A 22,308-nucleotide genomic window follows, 5' to 3' on the forward strand; every position below is an offset into this window, starting at 1 on the left:
TACAGTATATGGTATATATAAATCCAGCAAAAAGACCACTGATTGCTTGATTAGTAAAAATATTTTTTTATTATTTACTTTTCTTTAGCATTTTCATTTAAAATTTATGATACAACATTTTTATTTTATTTTATCAATAGCTTTTTTAAAGTCCTTGTTCCTGAACGTGTATATGATTGGATTAAGCAGTGGAGTAATTACAGTATAAAAGAGAGAGAGGCTCTTGTTCAGAATATCTAGTCGACCTTTCATTGGAATCAAATACACAGCAATTAGCGCCCCATAAAAAATGCACACAGCGGTCAAGTGAGAGCTGCAGGTGGTGAAGGCTTTCTTTCTTCCTGTAACTGATTTAATTTTGAGGATGGTTATAACAATATAGATATAAGATATGACAATTATCGTAAAAGGTATTATCATACAAACTAAACCTACTAGATAGGTCTGAATATGGATCCATGAAATATCAGAGCAGGAAAGCTCAAGTATAGGTTGAAAGTCACAGAAGAAGTCATGAATAATGTTTGGTCCGCAGTAGTATAGAGTGCACAAAGACATGGATTGAATAAACGTAATTGTGAAACCCATTAACCAAATGACAATCACTGCTTTAATGCAAATTGATTGGTTTATTATAGAGTTGTAATGTAGGGGTTTACAGATGGCCAAATACCGGTCATAGGACATCACAGTCAGTAGAAAACACTCTGAGGCTTCAGCATGTACAAAGAAGAAGAACTGGGTGATACATCCAGCAAGAGACATGGTACATCCATCATGTAAGATGATATATAGAAGGTTGGGAAGAATATCTGTAGACAGAATGATATCAAGCAATGATAGTTGGGTGATGAAGAGGTACATGGGAGACTGAAGTGTTTTACTCAGATGATATAAAATCACAATACAAAGATTTCCAGAAATAGTAACACAATATATGAAAAACAGCACCAAGAAAAATAGAATTTTGATGTATTTTAGATTCGGAAAACCTGGTATCACAATATAGGTGATGTTATTGTGATAGCCCCCCTGGTGAGAGAGTATGAAAATACATAATTTAGGTTAAAATAAGAAATGAGATTGTAACCTCTAACGATCAGGGCTCTCTGATTCCACTTGTATTGAATTGTATTGTAACTGTACTGTCTACCTTCCTTTTGTAAGGAACTGTTGGTGGTATATAAATCCTGTGTAAGTCCTTGTACACACGGTCGGACATTCCGACAACCAAATCCGTCTGATTTTGTCCGGAACTGTTGCATACACACGGTCGGACAAAGTTGTCGGAAAATCCGATTGTTCAGAACGTAATGACGTTATTTAGTTATGACGGGACTACATTCACGCTAGTAGCCAATAGCTTTGATGTAGGAATTTGATCTGAGCATGGCACTTTGTCCAATTGGAATTCTCTACATATGATCGGAGTATGTCCGATCGGAGAATTTTTTGGGAAAATTTTACCAACAAGTTGGAAAACTTGGTCCGTCGGATACTCCGATGGAAACAGTCCGATGGAGATCACACACAGTCGGAATATCTGACAAAACGGAACGATCGGACACATTCCGTCAGAATCTCCGACCGTGTGTACAAAGGCTAATACTATTAAAAATAATGTTCAATTTGTCAGATTTCTGGTGGAGGGCAAAACAAAAACAACAGATATAAACTGCCATTTATCCATTATTATTATTTTTTTTAATATCATTTTACAATATTTTACTATCCAGCTAATTTTTAAACATTTTACTTTTTTATGTACTATCAGTGTAACATGTTCTCATTGCACTGTATTTTATTTTCCTTACAATTCATGCAAAAATTAAAAGCAACCAGACCCAATAGTTTATGTTGTTGTACTGTACATCTCTATGTCCCTTGGTCTAGCATTTTTATTCTGATTCTAAATTAACAGGTAATATAGAAAAAGTTATGTTTGGGGGGGGGGGGGGGCAGGGCTGGCTCAAGAGTGTATAGCCACTTGATTCAAGAGTTTTGGTGAGGTTTAGCACTGCACAGTGGCATAGCTGCATAATAAACCATGGGCTCTGTCAGCACCATCCCAATGGCTGCAGCGATGTCCAAGGGCACATCCACCTGCCAGGAGGCAGGATCAGCAAAGCTTAAAAGGCTTACTGATTTCTTTTCAGGTGCAAGCAAGATCAAGGCGGGGAAGAGGAGGATGGCATGGAACATGCCCCCTCCTTATGCACTACTCTGCACCAGCATCCCTGAGGGAGGACAAGGTCTCCCCAAAATGACAAGCTGCTTCCCCTTCTGCATCATCCCTCTCTAAATGACTGGTGAGTAAAAAGCAGCTTGCTTTTATAGAGGATGACCCCCCCTGTAGCCTCAAAAATGACAGCTACTAACTCACTGGCTCAGTTCCCTGCCTCAGACCAGCCTGTCTCGGAGCATACTATAAAAAGTGATCTACAGCCTGATGTTTGTAGAAACGTATCTAAGTTGCAGACACATATTGACCAGGCAGAGGAGAGGGTTGATAATATTGAGAGGAAAATGGGAGACTTTGTTGAAGCACATAATGATTTAGTGTATAGATTTCAAGAGCACACTATTAACATAGTGGCTAAAAAATAAAAATGTGGACCTTGAGGACAAAACAAGGAGGAACAAAACTGTTAGGGCTAAGCTCAGCTCTTCATTCTCAGAGCAGTCCGCTCAGCTGTTGGTTAATTGCCAGCTCCAATCTTTTCCACAGTGACTCACCTGATGATGATATCCTGTTTGACAGTCCTGCTGGTTACTTAAGCTGTTCAGTTCAGTTCCTCTCTGCCTGTCAAAACATCCAGAGATTCTCTCCTGTGTACCTGTTGAAGACTTGCTTGGCTGATGTCCCATCTGGTTCCTGATCCTGCTTGCTGTTCCACTACGCTGATTCTCCGGTTTCCTGATTCCTGGCCTGTCCTAAAATGGTGGTCATTGCAATACTTTTTTTCACACCGTATTTGCGCAGCGGTCTTACAAGCGCACTTTTTATTTGGAAAAAATCCACTTTTCCAACAGGAAAATTAGCCCAATTTTTTTTATTTTGTGAAAGATAATGTTACGCCGAGTAAATTGATACCCAACATGCCATGCTTCAAAATTGGGCCCGCTCGTGGAATGACGTCAAACTTTTACCCTCAAAAATCTCCATAAGAGACATTTAAAAAATTCTACAGGTTGCACGTTTTGCGTTACAGAGGAGGTCTAGGGCTAGAATTATTGCTCTCACTCATGTGTGGTTTGACCACCATTTTCATATGCGGGCGCTACTCACGTATGAGTTCGCTTCTGTGTGCGAGCTCGTCGGGACGTGGTGTTTTTTCTTATTTATTTTACTTGATTTTATTTATTTTTACACTTTAAAATAAAAAAATGGATCACTTTTATTCCTAATACAAGGAATGTAAACATCCCTTGTAATAGAAAAAAGCATCACAGGTCCTCTTAAATATGAGATCTGGGGTCAAAAAGTCCCCAGATCTCATATTCGGACTTAAATGCAATAAAAAAAAATGTAATTTGAAAAAAATTACATTGAAAAAATTTACCTTTAAGAGGTATGGGCGGAAGTGATGTTTTGACGTCGCTTCCACCCCCCTATGGTATAGAGACAAGTGGGCGCCATCTTAGCTTTACTCGACTCCATACCCAGCGCGGGAGAGCGGCGGGAGGGGGTGGCACCTCTCCCGCCACCAATAACGGTGATCTCACAATGAACCCGCCGTAGAAACCACCGTTATCGCACACAGGACCACCTCCTGTAAAGAGGGATTTCTCGGTTGTGGCAGCAGCTGCTGCCATTACCGAGATATCCCTTTTCAAAGTACAAACGTATATGTACAGGAGGCGGTCCTTACGTAGTTAAACAAGTGTGATTTTAACTGCACTTCTGTCTCGATCTCATCTTGCTGCTTGAAAAATAGGAAAACTTCCAGACCCCTTTTCAACATTCCAAATCCATGTAGATGTCGGGAGCAACCTTACAACAGCGCAAAAGCTTTGCCTACATAATCAGTCAACTGTGTGACAAGTGGGGCTTTCCAATAGGAATTAGCCAAACACCCCCCGGTTTGGTTCGCATCCAGGACATGCGAACAGACCAAAAGTTTGCGCAAACATTCTCACACCATTAAAGTCTATGGGACTCGAATGTGAGAAATCAAAAGTTCAAATTTTAAAGGCTTATATGCAAGTTATTATGAAAAAATAAAAGTTAAATATTCCTTTAAATATTGTTCCTGGCAGGTTTCTATAGTATGCCTGTAAAGTGGCCCATCTTTCCCATGTTTAGAACAGTCCCTGCACAAAATTACATTTCTAAAGGTATACAAGTGATTAAAAACTGCTTGCGCTACAAACTCATGCACGCTAGCCCCATGGAGTCCAAAACCCAAGAAACAAATTTTAAAGTTCTGTCTCGCTGGTACAGAGTGTCGGCAGACTTAGCACGTATCTACCCCTCGGTATCGGACCGGTGCTGGAGGGGATGTGGCCAATTGGGCACCCTCCTTCATATCTGGTGGGATTGCCCACGAATCAAGCCATTTTGGGAGGACATCCGATCCCGCATAAAGGCAGTCTTGCATCTTGATGTACCACTGTCTCCGGCCACCTATCTTTTGCACATTCCTCCGATCCCGATTGGTAGATACAAAAAGAGCCCTCTGCCGCATCTGTTGAACGCGGCCAGACGTCTTATACCGACTTACTGGAAACAAACTAGGACTCCCACAGTGGAAGACTGGGTTAAAAAAGTGAATGACATCAGAGAAGCGGAATATTGGGTGGCAACCTGTAGGGGTACACGGGCTAAGTGTGACAGCATATGGCAATCATGGACAGTCTACATGTCCGAAACTATATACGCTACCTCCAGTCTGGACTTGGCTCTACTGGAGCTAGCGGAACCCTCTTTGAGATCCCGCACACACAATGATGTTCCCACCTAGTGGCTGTTTTTCACCTTCTTGCCCCATGGACGGAGAGACGACTTTGCTGCTGAGACTCGTCTGGTGCTGGACCGCTGCACTTCGCAGGGATGTCAAGTAGGCTCCACCCTCCTCCCTTACCCTATTTCCCAATACCCTCTCTACCCCTTCTTGTCTCTCTCTCACCCTTCCTACTGTTCTTTTTTACCTTCTTTCTCTGTATTCCACACTATAAGATGTTGCCTTTTATTGACCTACGTGGTATTGAGCTGTGGTGGTGCGTTAGGCTTCCTGTGGGCTGGCTGGCCCTGCGGCCACTCTGTTTGGCTGACGGGGGGAATCCCTCTGTCCGGAGAGGTCCATGCTGGGACGTCCCTCCTGGGCGGGGGGGTTGCTGTGGGCCTGTCCTACCCCCGGGGACGCTCGGGAGAGGTTGCTGGAGGTGATTGTGCCCCCCTCTCCTGGGCGGCCGCTGGGGGTGGTCCCATGCCTCCCCGGCCTTCTGTATGGCGGGAGGTGGGGGACTGGGCACCGGCCCGTCCTCTCCTTTCCGCTCAGAGGCACCTTGGAGCGGGGCCCTAGCCCATGGAGGCCGGAATTGATGTGTGTGAGCTGGAAGACACTCAAGACGTTCATCACCAACCGTTTGCCTAACTCATGTGTCTGGTTTGAGCTGCCAACTCTTGGCCACTGGGTCAGTTCTTATGGGTGTCACTGTTTCCTACAGTTTATTTGTTCTTTGTTTGGTCCTGACACACCTGTCTAATGTATACTTAAGTGTGTTTTCCTGTCAAACTATCTCAAAATAAAGATTTTACAAAAAAAAAACTGCTTGCGGCTGTAATGTAATGTTGGGTCCTGGCAATATGGATGAAAATGATTGAGAACAACGGCATGGGTAACCCCCCAGCCCATTACCAGGCCCTTTGGGTCTTGTATGGATATTAAAGGGAACCCTGCACCAAAATTAAAAAAAGAAAAGGCGTGGGGCCCCCAGGCCCTATATACTCTGAACAGCAGTATGCAGGTGGTCCCTGGGTTACAAACAAGATAGGGACTGTAGGTTTGTTCTTAAGTTGAATCTGTTTGTAATTTGGAACAGGTACATTTTTTAGGTGTAGTTCCAGGCCAAAAAAAATCTATTTTTAAGCTTTTTGGATAACATAGGGAAGGGTTATTATTGCCTCTGTAACATTTGTTTTGCTGTCTGTGCCCCTGTTCAGAAGACTTCACCTCACTTTCTGTTCCAGTAACAATTGGATTTTGAAAATTTGGGTTTTTTAGGGAAAAAAGGATTGGTGATAAAGCATCAGTGGAGACACCTTTTTCCCATATTAACACCGGTGCTGGTGCCCAGAACCAAAAATGTTCTTAGAAGCTATCAACATGAACATTGAGGAGGAATAGGATAGTCACTCAGCATCAGCATAGGCAGTCTTAGCCCTTATACACACGGTCGGACATTCTGACAACCAAATCCGTCTGATTTTTTCATCGGATTTTGTCCGAAACTGTTGCATACACACGGTCGGACAAAGTTGATGGAAAATCCGATCGTTCAGAACGTGATGCCATTAGTTTGTTACGACGGAACTACGTTCACCCTAGTAGCCAATATCTTTGGTGTAAGAATTTGACCTGAGCATGCGTGGCACTTTGTCCGATCGGAATTCTCTACACATGACTGGACAAAGTCCAATCGGATCATGTTGTCAGAAAATTTTACCGACAATTTGGAAAACTTAGTCCGTCGGATACTCCGAAGGAAACAGTCCAATGGAGACCACACACAGTCGGATTATCCAACAAAACGGTCTGATCGGACACATTCCGTTGGAATCTCCAACCATGTGTACAAGGGCTTAAAGGGATACTGTCTGGATAAAGGGGGCCTTGAGAGGTAAGGAAGTCCTCCTCTTCCTCCCTCTGTTCTGCCTCAAGTTCCCTGTCCATTATTCCACATAGTGTGTGCTCCAACAGGAAGACAAGAGGGACAGTATCACTGATGCATGCACTGCCATTGCTCACCATCCTCATGGCCTCCTCAAATGGTGACAAGACAGCGCATGCATCCTTGATCATTAGCCACTGGAATGTCAAAAAAGCTGGGCAGGTTGCATTCCTTTTAAAGGTCAGCCAGCCGAGCACTGGCATTATATAACCTGTGGAAATGCCCACAGACTTTTCTGGCCTGCTTTAGGAGATCCTGTAACCACTGCACCACCAAATTAAGGATGTGAGGCAAACAATCGGATAGGTATTCTTAATCGTGACACGATTGAGACCCCTATAATCTATACAAGGTCTCAGTTCACAGCTCTTCTTTTTCACAAAGAAGAAACCAGCACCAGCAGGAGATGAGGATTTGCGGATGAAACCTTGAGAAAGTGCGTCAGCAACATACTCCTCCATGGCCTTATCCTCCAAAACCGACAAAGGGTAAACCCGGCCACGAGGAGGTATGGCACCAGGTTGAAGGTCAATTGCGCAATCATATGGCCGGTGTGGAGGCAAACTACCGGCTTGACCTTTATCAAAGACATCGCCAAAACCACGGTACTCCTCCGGCAGGGAGGGGAGTGAAGCGGATCACAGGACCTTGGATACCTTCAGGAAGCATGTCTCACTGCATTGTGGTGACCAGGAGAGAACCTCAGCACGGAGTCAATCAAAAGAGGGGTTGTGCCTCTGTAACCAAGCATGGTGAAGAGCCCCTACGAATATGGACAACGTAACTGTCTCATGAGTCATACGGGCAGGCTGTAAAGGTGGTAAAGTGGACTGTCACGCAGCTGCAGCGGAATCGAGTGCTGCGAAACAAATGCAGCATCAATGAACAGGCCTGCAGCCCCCCAGAGTCGATTAGAGCCTGTATCTCGATGGATGACTCAGTCCAAGAAAGGGTGACCAAAACCAGGGGCTTATCCTTATGGATAACTGGGGATGAAACAACGCCACCTAAGGTCTATCCATAACAGGACCACAAGGTTCAGGCGTTCCCTGGATGGGTAGGACAAGACTTCAAAAAGTGACCTGCCTGGCCACAATAAAGGCACAATCTCTCCCTCCTCCTAAAGGCTCTCTCATCCGCAGAGAGACGTGTGAAGCCCAGGTGCATGGGTTCATCTTCACTGACCAACTCGGTACCAGGAGGCATGGGAGATGAGGGAGGCATGTGTGGGACTACAAAGCTCGGAGGCAAACATACAGGAGGCTTCCGCAAGTGGTCCTTAAGAGAAAGTCTTTCTCTGAGTCTGGAGTCAATGAGGATGGCAAACGAGATTAAGCTCTCCAGCTCAGTGGGTATATCTCAGGCTGCTATCTCATCCTTGATGGAATTCGAGAGACCATGAGAAAAAGCAGCCACGAGGGCCTCATTGTTCCAAGCAACCTCTGCTGCCAGAGTACGGAATTCAATGGCGTAGTCGGCAACAGTTCTCGTACTCTGTTTGATGGATATGAGGCACTTGGGAACAGAAGCGGAGTGTGCAGGAACGTCAAAAACCCTTTTAAAGGAGGCCACAAACTGAGGGTAACTCAAGACAACAGGTTTTTGCGTCTCCCATAGAGGGTTAGCCCAGGCCAAGGCTCTCTCAGAAAGCAAAGATATCATGAAACCTACTTTGCTTCTGTCCATGGGAAACGCCTGGGGCAGCATTTCGAAGTATATCTCAACCTGATTGAGAAACCCTCTGCATTGAACTGGATCATTCCCAAATTGCTGGGGAAGCGGAGCAGACCCAGACATACCTCTTATAGAGGTAATACTCGAGGTGGGTGCCTGCACAGAGACTGGCGTAGCAGGCCTGCGACTCAGGTTGTACAGGAGCAGCCACCGTGGGGGATTCCAGGTGAGCCGTGCGATTCAGGAGCGTTTGTAACACCAAGGCAAACTGATCCATGCGGTGATCTTGCTCATCCAATCTGGAAAAAATATTACCAACAAGTGGATTGACTGTATCTTCTGAATTCATGGCCTTCACGTACTGTTAGGAACCATGAAACGGACGGAGACAGAAGTACAATCAAATCACACTTGTTTATTAATAATAAAAATAAAAAGGTAAACAGAAAAAAGCGTAGTCAAGCATAGCCAGAGTCCAGTAGCCAGATTGGGTAGTCAGCCAGTCCAAAGTTCATAAACCAGATCGGGTAATCAGCCAGTCCAGATGTCAGGGATCCATGGAGAGCAGCTGCAAGCAGGATAAGAAGCCAGCAGGGATGTCAGCAAGCCAGTTTTGAAACAAACAGCAGGAGATGGTTCCTTGTGATTGCAATGAAGAAATGAGCTGGAAGGCTTTAAATAGGCAGGTCAGATAAGCATCATTGGGAACAGCTGGTAACTGTGGAGAGAGAAGAGAGCTGGCAATTAGCCGACAGCTGAGTGGCTAGCCCAGAGGAGGAAGGGCTTAAGGCAGCCCTGACAATTCTATACCTTCATTCCTCTCAGTGTAGATCTCTGTGCAGATCTCTGAGAGGGCTGAAGGTATAGTGGGGTTGGAGATCCCAGCTGATAAGGAGCAAGGAGTGGTCTGCCTTGTTATTTGGTGTGGGGTTTTTAAGTACTGTTGCCAACGGACTGCATGGGAGCTTGACATATGTCTGGTCAAGCATGTGGTGCCCAAGCGGCTGCTGTTATGGCCACACTTGATAAGCTTCAGACATATGTTGCAAACAGTAATGATGCGATCTGCTGCACACGTCTCAAAAAAAGCCCACAACAAAGAACTTTGAAAAAACAAGCCCCCTGGATGGCATCCTGCCTTGTTGGAGATGTTTCTCCTCCTCCTCCTCCTCCTCCTCTCTTTTTTCAGGCACCCACGTAGAGTCAGTGACCTTATCATCCCCTCCCTCCTCGCCACTGGAGCAAAGGACTGCCAGTTTCTTGTCCTTCTTGGGCACCCCCTCTCTCTGGGCTCATGTTACTGCCTTCATCCTCAACCTGGGTACCATTATCGGAGCCTTCAAAACATTGCACATCCTCCTGCAGCATGTACCCAACACTGTGGTCTAACAGTTCGGGGGGCTCCTCAGGACATGATGGTGGGGCTAGGGAAGGAGTGACTGATGCCATTGAGCTGATGGAATAGGCAGCTTTGGCAGCTGCATTGGCAGCCAAACTTGTCTTAGCCTGGGTGACGGAGGATGAGGACGGCTTTGTCAGCCACTCTACCAACTCTTCTGCATGTTGTGGCTCAACATGGCCAGCTGATGAAAAAAAGGACAAGGGTGCCCCACGGCCATGTGCTGAGGATGCACCATGCCCATGACCAGCACTGTTGGCTGTAGACACAGAACCTGCTTGCCTCTTTTAGTGGCCTATGAGCGTCTGCCTTTCCTTGGTGGCCTTCCAGACATGCTGTAAAATTGGATTAGCAAAACACCACCTGAAGTTTACTAGAAAAATGATACCATGAATGACCTGCAGTCAGGTATAGGCTTGGCTAGACTAGAATGCAGTGGATTTATATGTAGGAGACTGTATATATATCTTTAGGCACTGCAGATAACTGAATCACCTGCCTACCTGCCTGAAAGTGTAGTTGAAAACGTACACCAGGAATGGCCTATAGTCGGGTATAGGCTTGGCTAGACTAGAATGCAGTGGATATATATGTAGGAGACTATATATATATATATATATATATATATATATATATATATATATATATATTTATGCACTGCAGATCCCTGAATCACCTGTGTGATGAACCCCTGTCCTCAAACAGGTCCGCCGTCTATGCTTCCTCCGTCCAGAATCAGCCCTATCCAAGACCCTTTAGCCCACCCAGCCAACAGACAACACCAGTCTTGGAGTGGCAAACAACAAACTGGTTTATTATCACACATGGACACAGATATCTCACTTCAAAACACTTCCCTCCCACCCTTGGAAATCAGGGCGGGTTAAACTGTCCAATTACAATTGGCACACAGGTCAGGTGTGTTCAAACTTCCCCTCAGTAACCAGTCTTATCAGCAGGGGGGCTGCTGGAGGAATCCACCCTCCCTCTTTCCTCACAGCAAGACACTTTCACATCCCATAATAGTTGAGGCAGACAGCCACAATAGAACAATAGAACACAACCCCACCCCAAACGACCAGAGAAAATAGTTCATAAAAAATGAGACAATATACAATATACATATATACAAGATTGAGTCCGATTAGTACAGATCAGCCTGGATTTCTCATTCACCTCGCAAAGAGTATTGTTCCCTTAAAATCTAGGGCCCATAATCAGAAGGCCAGAGGCTAACATTCAATCCTCTCCAAAAGCCTCTGTCCTGGCTAGGTCTGTCACAACCTGCCTGCCTGCCTGAAAGTGTATTTGAAAATGTACACCAGCAATGACCTGCAGTCAGATATAGGCTTTGCTAGACTGGAATGCAGTGGATATATATATGTAAGAGACAGTATATATATTTTATCACTGAATTACCTGCCTGGCCTGCCTGAAAATGTATTTGAATACGTACCAGGAACGGTCTGTATATATATATATATATATATATATATATATATATATATATATATATATATATATATATATATATATTAAATACACTTCAGCTGATACTTCCGGTTCCGGCACCACATGGAGTAGCTGCCTCTCACACCAGCTCCTGCAGCTAGACTCCAAAATCGGCATATAAAACTGGCATAACCCGCTCTAAATACCGGCAGCCTCTCCCCTCACACCCGGCCACAACATGGACCGGTTTGTGGAGAAAACTGGCCACGACAGTGTGAATGGCACAGCTGCAAATTGAGGCCCCAGCTTCGGCCTACACAGACCTTCTCACAGAAACAGCGCCTGACATGAGGTAAGCTGCAGCCTGGCCCTCCCTCCTCACAGCATGACACTGCCCCACAGCATACTGGTGATCAGCACACAGAGCTCATTGCCCAGGCTGTGGCAGCTCTTCTCTCCCCCATGATAGCAGCCTCTGTGGAGAAGGCAGTCAGCACAGGCATGCAGCAGCTCCAGGCCCAACTAGGGGAACATGCCTCCAGATTGAATGAGGCTGAGCACCGCATAGCCAACATTGAAGATGGAACTCTACCAGGCACAATCCACAGAACAGGTCGAAGACAAGACAAACAAATATAGTCTACAGAAATTAGACGATTTAGAAAATAGGTCCAGAAGGAGCAACCTGCTTTTTGTGGGCATCCCAGAATCAACTTTCAGCCCTCACTGACCTTTGCGTGAGGCACATACCTGCAGCACTAGGCCTCCCAGGCCCTGCACTGTGGAGCGTGCCCACTGTATGGGAACCTTTAACTCTGATCGCAAATCGCCCCGACCTATTATCGCAAAATATCTGAACTACTCAGACAAAGCTTTCATCCTACAGCAATACAAGTAATCCAGATCTCTTTAGATTGATGGAATGAAAATCCTGATCTTCACAGATTACTCCATAGAAGTGTCCAAGAAAAGGAAAGCATTTATCAAATATGCACAGAGCTACACCAGCAACAAATCAAATTTACCCTAGCCTTTCCAGCTATCCTCCAGCTCAAAGCCCCAATGGAGACCAGCTCTCCTTCCATGACCCATCTGAGGCAGAGGCCTTCCTAAGATCGCTACGCACAGGTCTGCACCTCAGCCCCACATCCAAAACGGCTTCCATTAACCATGCTCTGGGCTAAAGGAGCCCACGCAAAGACTCCCCAAAATGAATTAGAGCCTCTGGCCCGGACCAACGTCGCTCCACGCCTCATTAAGAGAACCCCTCCAATGGCAATACAGCCTCTGTTACTAATGCTCCTTGCAGATCACCTAAGGCTGAGATGTCTCTCAACTAATCCTCTCTCTGCTTTGTTTTCTACCCCTAATTATATCCTCCATGCAGGGCCGTCTTTAAGGCAGGGCAAAAAGGGCAGCTGCCCTGGGCCCTGTCATTGTTGTGGGGCCCAAAACAGCTGCCTCATACTTGCCAACTATCCAGGTTTAAATTCCCTCGTCCCTTGAAGTTTTGTTCCTGTGCTGTGTCCTAATATCTGTGTGAAGTGCTGGTACTAATGCTGCGCAGCTCTGCCCTATTGTTGTGTGCAAGTGACTCACCTGCAGACCCTGTGTTTACATATAAATAACCAGCATTCATATGTAAATAGCGGTGACAATACTAAGTAAATAGCTGCGGCTGGCGGCATTGATATGTAAATAAAGGTGGCATGTATATCATGCTCCCCTGCTGTGAGGAGATGATGTGCTGTAACCTCTAGCAACTAATCAGTGAGCCGTAACGTGTGCTGTAACCTCTAGCAACTAGTCAGTAAGCAGTAATGATATGCTGTAACTGCTGGCAACCAATCGCAATTGCTGCCTGATCTAATACAGAAAACTGATTTTAGGTCTAGCTGCTATTTATTGTATGTCTCAGAGAAGGTGGAGAGGGAAATTGCATGGGAGGGGGGCCCAAGAAATATTTTGCCCAGGGCACAATCTATATTAAAGACGGCCCTGCCTGCACGTACTGGTAGGCCGAACCTTTATACTGTTACACACATTGAGTTTAGAAGCTGCAGTCAATGGTTCTTGCAATGGGAGGTGGACTACACAGTCATCTCCATGCAGAAAAAAGTGAAGTTTCTCAGTAATGTTTCTACCTTTTACCCCCTTCCTTCTAAATCCCTCCCTCCCCCGCTTACTCCCATCCTGTGGTTCATTTGCACCAACAGAACCTAGCTCAGCACTCTCATATAGCTTAGATTCCTATCCCTGATTGTATCTGCAGCACACATACCTATGATCTCCCGATCAACCCATACAACACCAGCCCATACCTACCTTATGCCCCCCCAATAAGAAATGAGTCTCCTGGAATGTGAAGGGGCTCTGCTCCCCCTCCAAGAGAATGAAAAATCTTTGTCACCTCAAAAGGCTTAAGACCGACATTGCCCTACTCCAGAAAACACACCTTTCCACACCTGACTTCCAACGTATGAAAAAAGTCTGGGTGGGCAGCGTCCTAGGCTCTAGCTCAAATGGCCATAAAGCAAGGGTTCTGATACTCATACACAAAAACCTCCCCTGCAAGGTCCTATCTGTCAACTTGGACTCTCAGGGAAGCCTTTCATCTCCACATGTTCAAATAGGAACCAGAGATTTAATAATCTCAAACATCTACGCACCCAATAAATAACCCCACAAAACATTTTTCCTCCATGTCCTGCACCTCCCACACATAATCGGTGGGGACTTTAACACTACCCTACACCTAATTGACAACAAATCTCCTCCCAAATGCCCATGACCCTTCCAAGACCCCAACGCTCCTACACTTCTGATTTCCGACTGTACATGGAAAATGCTTGGTCTGAATACACCTCGACCAATGCACCACATACAAATAACCCTAATTTGTTCTGGGAAGCAGGCAAGGCCTTCCTCAGAGGACGCATTATTTCTTATGCAGCCTCTTTCAAAAGAAACACACTTAAAAATGACAAAATGGCCAGCTCCCGATTGCACCAAGCTCAACGTTCCCTGTACACGGATGACTCCCCTGACAACAGAAAAACTTGGCAGGTAGCTAAGCAATCCTTTGATACTTGGGCTGAAACCCTGGAATTAACCAAAGAAGTGCACATGGATGTCAGGCTCCACAAATTTGGCAATAAGGCAGGTAAACTACTTTCAAGACTCTGTAAGGGCCCCCACCGTCCGATCTATGTTACCTCCCTAAGAGACGCATCAGGTACCATCAAAACCTAAAAAAATCATAAACAAACCCATGTTACACTACTATTCCTCCTTATATGCGGCAGACCCCATAGACAACCCGACTGCACTTTCTTTTCTTGAGAAAATAACCCTCACACAAATTTCTCTCTCTCAACTGGATGCTCTAAATACATCCATCTCCCTTGCTGAAATATCAACTGCCATTTGGAACCTAGCCCCTTCTAAAGCCCCATGCCCAGGTGGTTTCACAGACAAATTCTACAAATCCCTACAATCACTCCTGGAACCCACCCTCCATGATGTCTATCATCACACATGGTCAAGCAGCCCTTAACTACCCACAGATAACCAAGCCATCATTTAACTATTAGCAAAAAAGGGTAAGGACCCACAAGAACCACAAGGTTCATATAGACCTATCTCACTTTTAAACCTTGATGTCAAGATCCTCTCTAAAATTATTGCCAGTAGATTAGCCTCCATTATCCCCTCTCTAATACACCCTGCCCAATTGGGGTTTGTGAAAGGCAGGACCACCACCATGAACATATGAAAGGTGATGATGGCCCTGGAACACGCTAAATGCAATCCAGTGGGAGACCACGCAATCATTACCCCAGATGCTGCTTTCCATGGTCATGACTAAAATGTGATTTGTAACGGCAGGACTCCTTTCAGAGGAATTCCGCCTCCACAAAGACACGAGACAGGGCTGTCCCCTGTCCCCACTCCTTTTCAATATAGCATTGGAACCCCCGTCCAGATACCTTTCTTACATAGCCCCATTACATGGCATCAATAGCGGCAAACACAAATTGCAAACTTCATTCTTCGCTGAAGATGTCCTTTTTTCCTCAGCGAATCCCACCTCTGACATGCTCACAATTAAATCAATTTTTGACCAATTTAGGCTATGTTCGGGCCTTCGCATCAATTACAACAAAAGTGAAATACTCCTCATAGGCACTCATTCCAAACCTCCCTGGTTCCACCAATCCATCTTCACTGTTTCAAGATCCCACATCACTTACCTAGGAGTAAAAATAGGGAAACTACCCTCCTCTCTCTACCACCTCAACTATCCTCCCTACTTACAAAAATGTCTCAGGAACTAGATAACTGGATGGATCTCCCTTTCGCTCCTGGGAAGATGCCATCTGGTGAAAATGGTCAGTTTTGACCACCTACTTTACCTGCTTTAAACCATTCCCCTGCTTCTGCACCATAAAGACACAAAATTTCTCAATACTGCCATCTCTAAATTCCTTTGGCGAAACAAAAGAACATGCATAGCTTTCACAAAGTTATATCTTCCCAGACGTGACGGTGGTATCAGCCTCCCAAACATCAGAACCTACAACTTAGCCTGTCTATTGAGGACAGGTCTGGACTGGATGGCCCAAAAGTCTCACTACTCCAATTAGCACATGGAAACTTCAATGGTACACCCATACTCCTTGGCAGCCCTCCTCCACTGTAAATGGAAATTCCTTCCACCACCACTTCAACATAACCTCCTGCCATGGGACACAGCAATTGCTTGAAGAGAAGTAAAGAGAAGCTTCAAACTCTCTCCCTTCATATCCAACCATCTTCCATTACAAGGAAATCCAAGCTTCCCTGCAGGTCTGACTTGGAGACTGGTCACCCCATCAATTTCCAAACTTTAGCTCACAAATTCTCGCTTCCTCCATCACATGCCTTCCAATATGGACAATGCATCAGCTTTCTGAAAAATGCCTGCAGAGATAATCGTAAAAGGTTCAAACCATCTTTCACGGATGTCCTTCTCTCAGAGGACTCATACAAAGAGTCCAATATTTACCAAACTCTTCTTCTGAAAACCACTCCTCCCCTAACAGCCTCATCTGTGGCCAACTGGGCGAAATACTTTCCGGATACTGAGCTGGTGGATAAACTCCTACTAGGCCTCAAAGCCATCACAGATTGGTTCCCAACAAATCTTGGAGGGAAACCCAATTGAAAATTGTACACTGGGCTCATATCTCTATTCTCTCAACCAAACAAGGCCAAACTGCCTCTATCTGCCCTCTCTGTCAACACCCCAGGGCTTCCAAGACACATTGCTTCTGGTCGAGCACTTACATCTCCACCTTCTGAGATCATCTTCTGTATCTTGCATCTTTGAGATAACCTTGCTGAAACTGCCTAAAGACCCCCTGCTCCTTATCTTTGGCCACTGGGACCCCCAGCTACTGCCCTGGTCACTCATATCTATCCCCTCCGGCAAAAACTGGTCCCTGATATGCCTCCTACTCGTCAGAAGATCCATCCTGAAAAACTGGACCTCCAACATATGGCCAAACACCTCACAAGTCAAAAGAGACCTCTTACAACTACTATTCAAAGACAAAATAAACACAGACTTATCGCATGAAAAGACCAAAACACGTTTCTAAAACAAATGGCAACCTTTTATGGTCTCAACACTCACTCCTATGGATCAGGAGAAACTTGAGGAACTTACATTCTCATATCATGGGCCTCCCTCAACACTGTAAGCGAGGCTGCTTTCTCCAAATGAGAGACACACAACCTAAGGCACTCATCTTCCGACGAGACATAAACCTTTGCACAATATCATCACTCGCCCACTAACCCCTTCTCCTCCTTCAAACGACATAATGGAGAACGCTACCCTCAATACCGCAGCCACTACCTCAATGTTTACTATGTTTACCTCTCTAATAAGAAATTGGTGCTCATCCCCTCCCCCAATTTTCTTTCCTCTCCCCTCCCCACACCTCTAGGAATCCTCTTCTTTAGATCCATCCAGTTACCCCCATTTTTGTAACCTGAAGGTTACTACTTTTGATCTATTACAAGACACATTGTTCCTGTTATGTACTTTGCTACCTATTTCACAACTACTTTCTCTCTGTACAAAAATACTGATACTGTTGAAATTATACTCTGTATATAGCATCTTTCAATAAAATTTACATTAAAAAAATGCACTGCAGCTAACTGAATCAACTGCCTGCCTGAAGTATATTACTATGTTCCTTCCTACATACTGGATATTGCATTATATGCATGTAATCAGATATATGACAAACCTAGTATGGCAATTAACTACAGTAGTTGTGCAATGGTTAGGGAAAAACCATTGGAACAAGAGGAGTGTATGTATGGGGGTCACCCAGGTGGCTACAACTTGAACATCTTGGCGTTCCACATCTGTACATGCCTATGGTGTTAAGACAGGTACATGTTGGTAGATTGAAAACATAGGCACTAGGAGACACAATGTTACCCAATATGCATGATTTTCTGGCCACATATTTATCGCTCTGACTTAGAACTTCCCTATAGGAATCATCATTGTATAAAATTGGGAGATTTTTGGAATCTCAAGTTTAATGGATTGTTATTGAGATAGTTCAAAAACTCCGTACACTGCGACCAACAACGAAGATGAGTTCATCAATGTAGTGAAAGTATGACATGATGGAGTCCCTGAATGAGATTTTGGCATTGTAAATATATTGTTCCTCCCACCAGCCCATATATAGTTTAGTGTAGGTGGGGGGAAATTTAGCCCATGGATGCCCCTTGTTTTTGTATATGTCATTTCTCATTGAATAGAAAATAGTTGTGATGTAAAAGGTAAGATACACCTTCTAAAATAAACCACTTGAGTTCAGATGAATACTCTGTGTATAGGTTCATATGATGTTTTAATGATTACAGACCAAGAGTGTGGGGTATGCTGGAGTAAAGGGATTTGACATTGCAGGTTAACCATTTTTTGTCTTCATCCCATGGAAACCCTTCAAACTCTTGTATGGTATGTTTGGCGTCCCATAGACAAGAAGGTATTCTGGAGACTAAGGATTGTAACAGGGTGTCCATGAGATTAGCAAGTGGTTCACCTAGGGAACCAATACTGGGCACAATGGGCTTGCCTTGGTGTGGAGTGCTGGTTTTTTGTGTCTTAAGTAAATGGTGAAAAATGGGTGCAACAGGATGGAGAGGTATAAACTTATTAGCTTCAGTATGGCTCAAGATCCCTACAGAAACTGCCTCATTGACAATGAATACTAGTTGTTCCTTGCATGTTTGGGTGGGGTCAGCAGGTAAACCTGCATACGTTTCAGAGTCCAAAAGTTGTTGTAATGCCTCATTAGTATCTTAAAAAGAGTTGAGTATAACCACAGCTCCCCCTTGCTTGAGTTTTTCATGACAAAATAAAATCTTCTTGTATGGATTTAAAAATGTATTTATAGAATACCTTATATTTACTTACTTACTCTGACATTTTCCTTTAAATTATGATTTAAACAAAATTTAAAACTAGCATTCTGTATGCTTGACATCATTGTTTACATGTTTTGAAAATTACTATTGCCTAGCAGCTATACATGGTTATGTATAAATGTTTTGTCACATACAGAAATGTTAAACTACAATATACTACTGATTTAGTCATACATGGTAAGCATGCATTGTTATTGCATGTACTATACGTGAATTTGTAATGCTTTTGTTTCAATAAAAAAAAAAAAATAAAAGAAAAACAAACTATCTCATATACCCTCATGATTTCCCCAAAAAACAGGTCATCCCAATAAAGGAAAAAGAAAAATCCACTTTTAAATTGATGGTTTTTATTCTTCAGATTAAATAAAGACAATAAATACAAAAACACATAATATTTCCCTCAAAGGAAGGAAGAGTATACGAAAAAAAAAAAAAGAGATCAGATGGACAGCAAGTTAGATAATTAGACATTGGCAAGGAATTGTATTGCAGAAACAAAATGTGCAGAATAATAACAATACACTACTTTACTTTGACCAGACAGCAAACCTCAACTGCATTAGCAGAGATAATCAATCATCAATTAATCAATCCCATAACGATATCCAACCACTACAAGCTTTAAAATGGTAATTTCCCATCACATTCCAATATACACTATATTACCAAAGCTATTGGGTCGCCTACCTTTACACGCACATTAACTTTAATGACATCCCAGTCTTAGTCCATAGGGTTCAATATTAAGTTGGCCCACCCTTTGCAGGTATAACAGCTTCAACTCTTCTGGGAAGGCTGTCCACAAGGTTTAGGAGTGTGTCTATGAGAATGTTTGACCATTCTTCCAGAAGTGCATTTGTGAGGTCAGGCACTGATATTGGACAAGAAGGCCTGGCTCGCAGTCTCCACTCTAATTCATCCCAAAAGTATTCTAGTGGGCTGAAGTCAGGACTCTTTTGGTGGAGGGGGGATTATGGTGTGGGGTTGTTTTTTCAAGGGTTGGACTTGACACCTTAGTTCCAGTCAAGGGAACTCTTAAGGTGTCAGCATACCAAGACATTTTATACAATTTCATGCTTCCAACTTTGTGGGAACTGTTTGAGGATGGCCCTTAACTGTTCCAACATAACTACGCACCAGTGCACAAAGCAAGGTCCTTAAAGACATGGATGAGAAAGTTTGGGGTGAAGGAACTTGACTGGCCTGCACAGAGTCCTCATCTCAACCCGATTGAAAACCTTTGGGATGAATTAGAGTGCTGACTGTGAGCCAGGCCTTCTCATCTATATCAGTGCCTGACCTCACAAATGCGCTCCTGGGTGAATGGTCAAACATTCCCATAGACACACTCCTAAACCTTGTGGACAGCCTTCCCAGAAGAGTTGAAGCTGTTATAGGTGCAAAGGGTGGGCCAACTCAACATTGAACCCTACTGACTGAGACAGGGAGGCCATTAAAATTCATGTGCATGTAAAGGCAGGTGTCCTTTTGGTAATATAGTGTATTTTCACTGTACCATAATCATAGAGTAATTATTATTAACAGTCCTGAGAATTGTATAATGGTATAACTGTGTACTAAACATAAGAGAACTATGACTCGCTATGTGCTTTTGCTGCAACTTTAAAACTGGACTGATGATCAAATAGAAATCTGTAACACAGAGAGGCAGAAAACGGATCAGAAAAGCCATTAGGATAGCACACATAAAAATGCACAGTAAGTATTCGACTCACAAGTAAGAGAACAAAGGGTGCACAAGTAGGAAAACTCCATCCTCAGAGGTTGTGTGATACATCCAAAGTGAAGCCTATGCTTATGAAGCCTATGCCTATGAAAGCAGGGAGATGAATCACGCTGTTGTCACACAGACACACTGGTGTGAGGATCTGAAGACACCACTAAGGGATGAATAACAGAATCCATTTCAAGGAATAGAACTTCCCCTTCATCATCCAGTGAGGAGCAGCCAGTCATCATCCCTCAGTGGTGTCTTTATATCCTCACACTGGTGCTTCTGTGTGCCGTCAGCTTGAGGCATCTCCCGGCCTTCCAGCAGTAACTGTACAGACATCATATCAGATGTATCACACAGTCTCTTAAGACCAAGTTTTTCTACATGTGCATCTTCTGGTCCCTTACTTGTGAGTGTAATACTTGGTTCACACTATATGCGAAGCGGCTCGCGGAAGGAGGTCCACTGCATCCCTGTTCACCATTTCAGTGTCAAATGAGGTCTGAATTTTTGCCTGAATTCGGACCTGAAACTGAGCTAAAGATGCACAGGACTCTTCTGCAGTGCGTTCCATGGATGCGGTCACACCCTCCTGTCATGCAAACCCACATCCAATTTGCATAAGTGTGAACCCGGCCTTAGTGTGTGCTATCCTAATAAAGATGTTACTGCTGCATAATTCTCTCAGTAAGACATTTGTTATGGTTTATCTGTATACGTTACAAGCTTTAGAGTTGCTGCACAGTAAATAAATAAATAAGTAAATAAAAAATAAAATAAAAAAAGAGAATAAATGCAACAAATGAGTCTATATGTGAAAGTGCAAAGGAATGTATTGCGGGCGTAATTTGTTTAAGGCTCACTCCATCTTCCACTGATTTTCTTTTTTGTTTTCTATTTTATATAGTATATTTTATGCATTTCTGTACACTGTCTATTTTATACCATGTACTGTGCAACAAAAGAAATAAAAGCTTCTTTTCTGATTTAAAAAAAAAGATGCTACTGCACTATGTGGTTCTTCTGCCTTTCTATATAACAAGACACTAAACAAGGAAAACTCCAAATCTAAATGTAAATGTTTAATGACAAATTCCTTTGGCATTTGCTGAGCGGAGTTGCAAATTTCAGTACAATGATGGATAATGACCGTGGTAGATTGGGTGGTGAAGAATATTGTGAAGCATATAGAATTTTACATTTCTTATACTTCTACAGTCCTTCATCATTATGGAAACACAAAACAAGTCTATATTGTGCCTATGTTTTCATTTATCTACAAACAGTTGTTACATACTGCACCTCGATTCCATGCACATTCTTAGAGATGATGTCTGGATGTAATAGTTTACTTTGAAAATCCCCGGCAGATAATGTCAGATTAGCCATCATATATTTTAGTGCAAATAATACACCACTTACAGGGAATTATTAGCATCTGTTATTTACTGAGTTGATCTGAAACTCTTTTATACATTTCCTTCTCTTTAGTGTGATCTGTGTTTTGCATTGCTAATTGATTTAATAGCTAATAATCTTGAAAGCATTTTTTTAGATTGCATTTCTCCTGACACACAATCCTAATTTAAACTTAAATTGAAAGCAGTAGGGAACTCCGTGTTTATTGTTAAAACTTTTATCCACTCAC

At 43.6% G+C, this 22,308-nt stretch overlaps 1 protein-coding gene across 1 annotated transcript; it reads right to left on the reverse strand.

Moving 5' to 3' along the window:
- Window positions 1-94: 94 nt before the first annotated feature.
- On the reverse strand, window positions 95-22,088 carry LOC143964003 (olfactory receptor 5P52-like). The gene is made up of 2 exons (XM_077473725.1): window positions 21,963-22,088; window positions 95-1,032 (listed from the first exon to the last, which is right to left on the reverse strand). Exons 1-2 carry the CDS (start codon window positions 22,050-22,052, stop codon window positions 121-123), a joined length of 1,002 nt encoding a protein of 333 aa, XP_077329851.1. The 5' UTR covers window positions 22,053-22,088; the 3' UTR covers window positions 95-120.
- Window positions 22,089-22,308: the final 220 nt, after the last annotated feature.

Source organism: Lithobates pipiens, unplaced genomic scaffold, assembly GCF_037356315.1.
Source record: "Lithobates pipiens isolate NorthernLeopardFrog02 unplaced genomic scaffold, aLitPip1_a1.2 Scaffold_8, whole genome shotgun sequence".
NCBI classification, from domain to species: domain Eukaryota; kingdom Metazoa; phylum Chordata; class Amphibia; order Anura; family Ranidae; genus Lithobates; species Lithobates pipiens.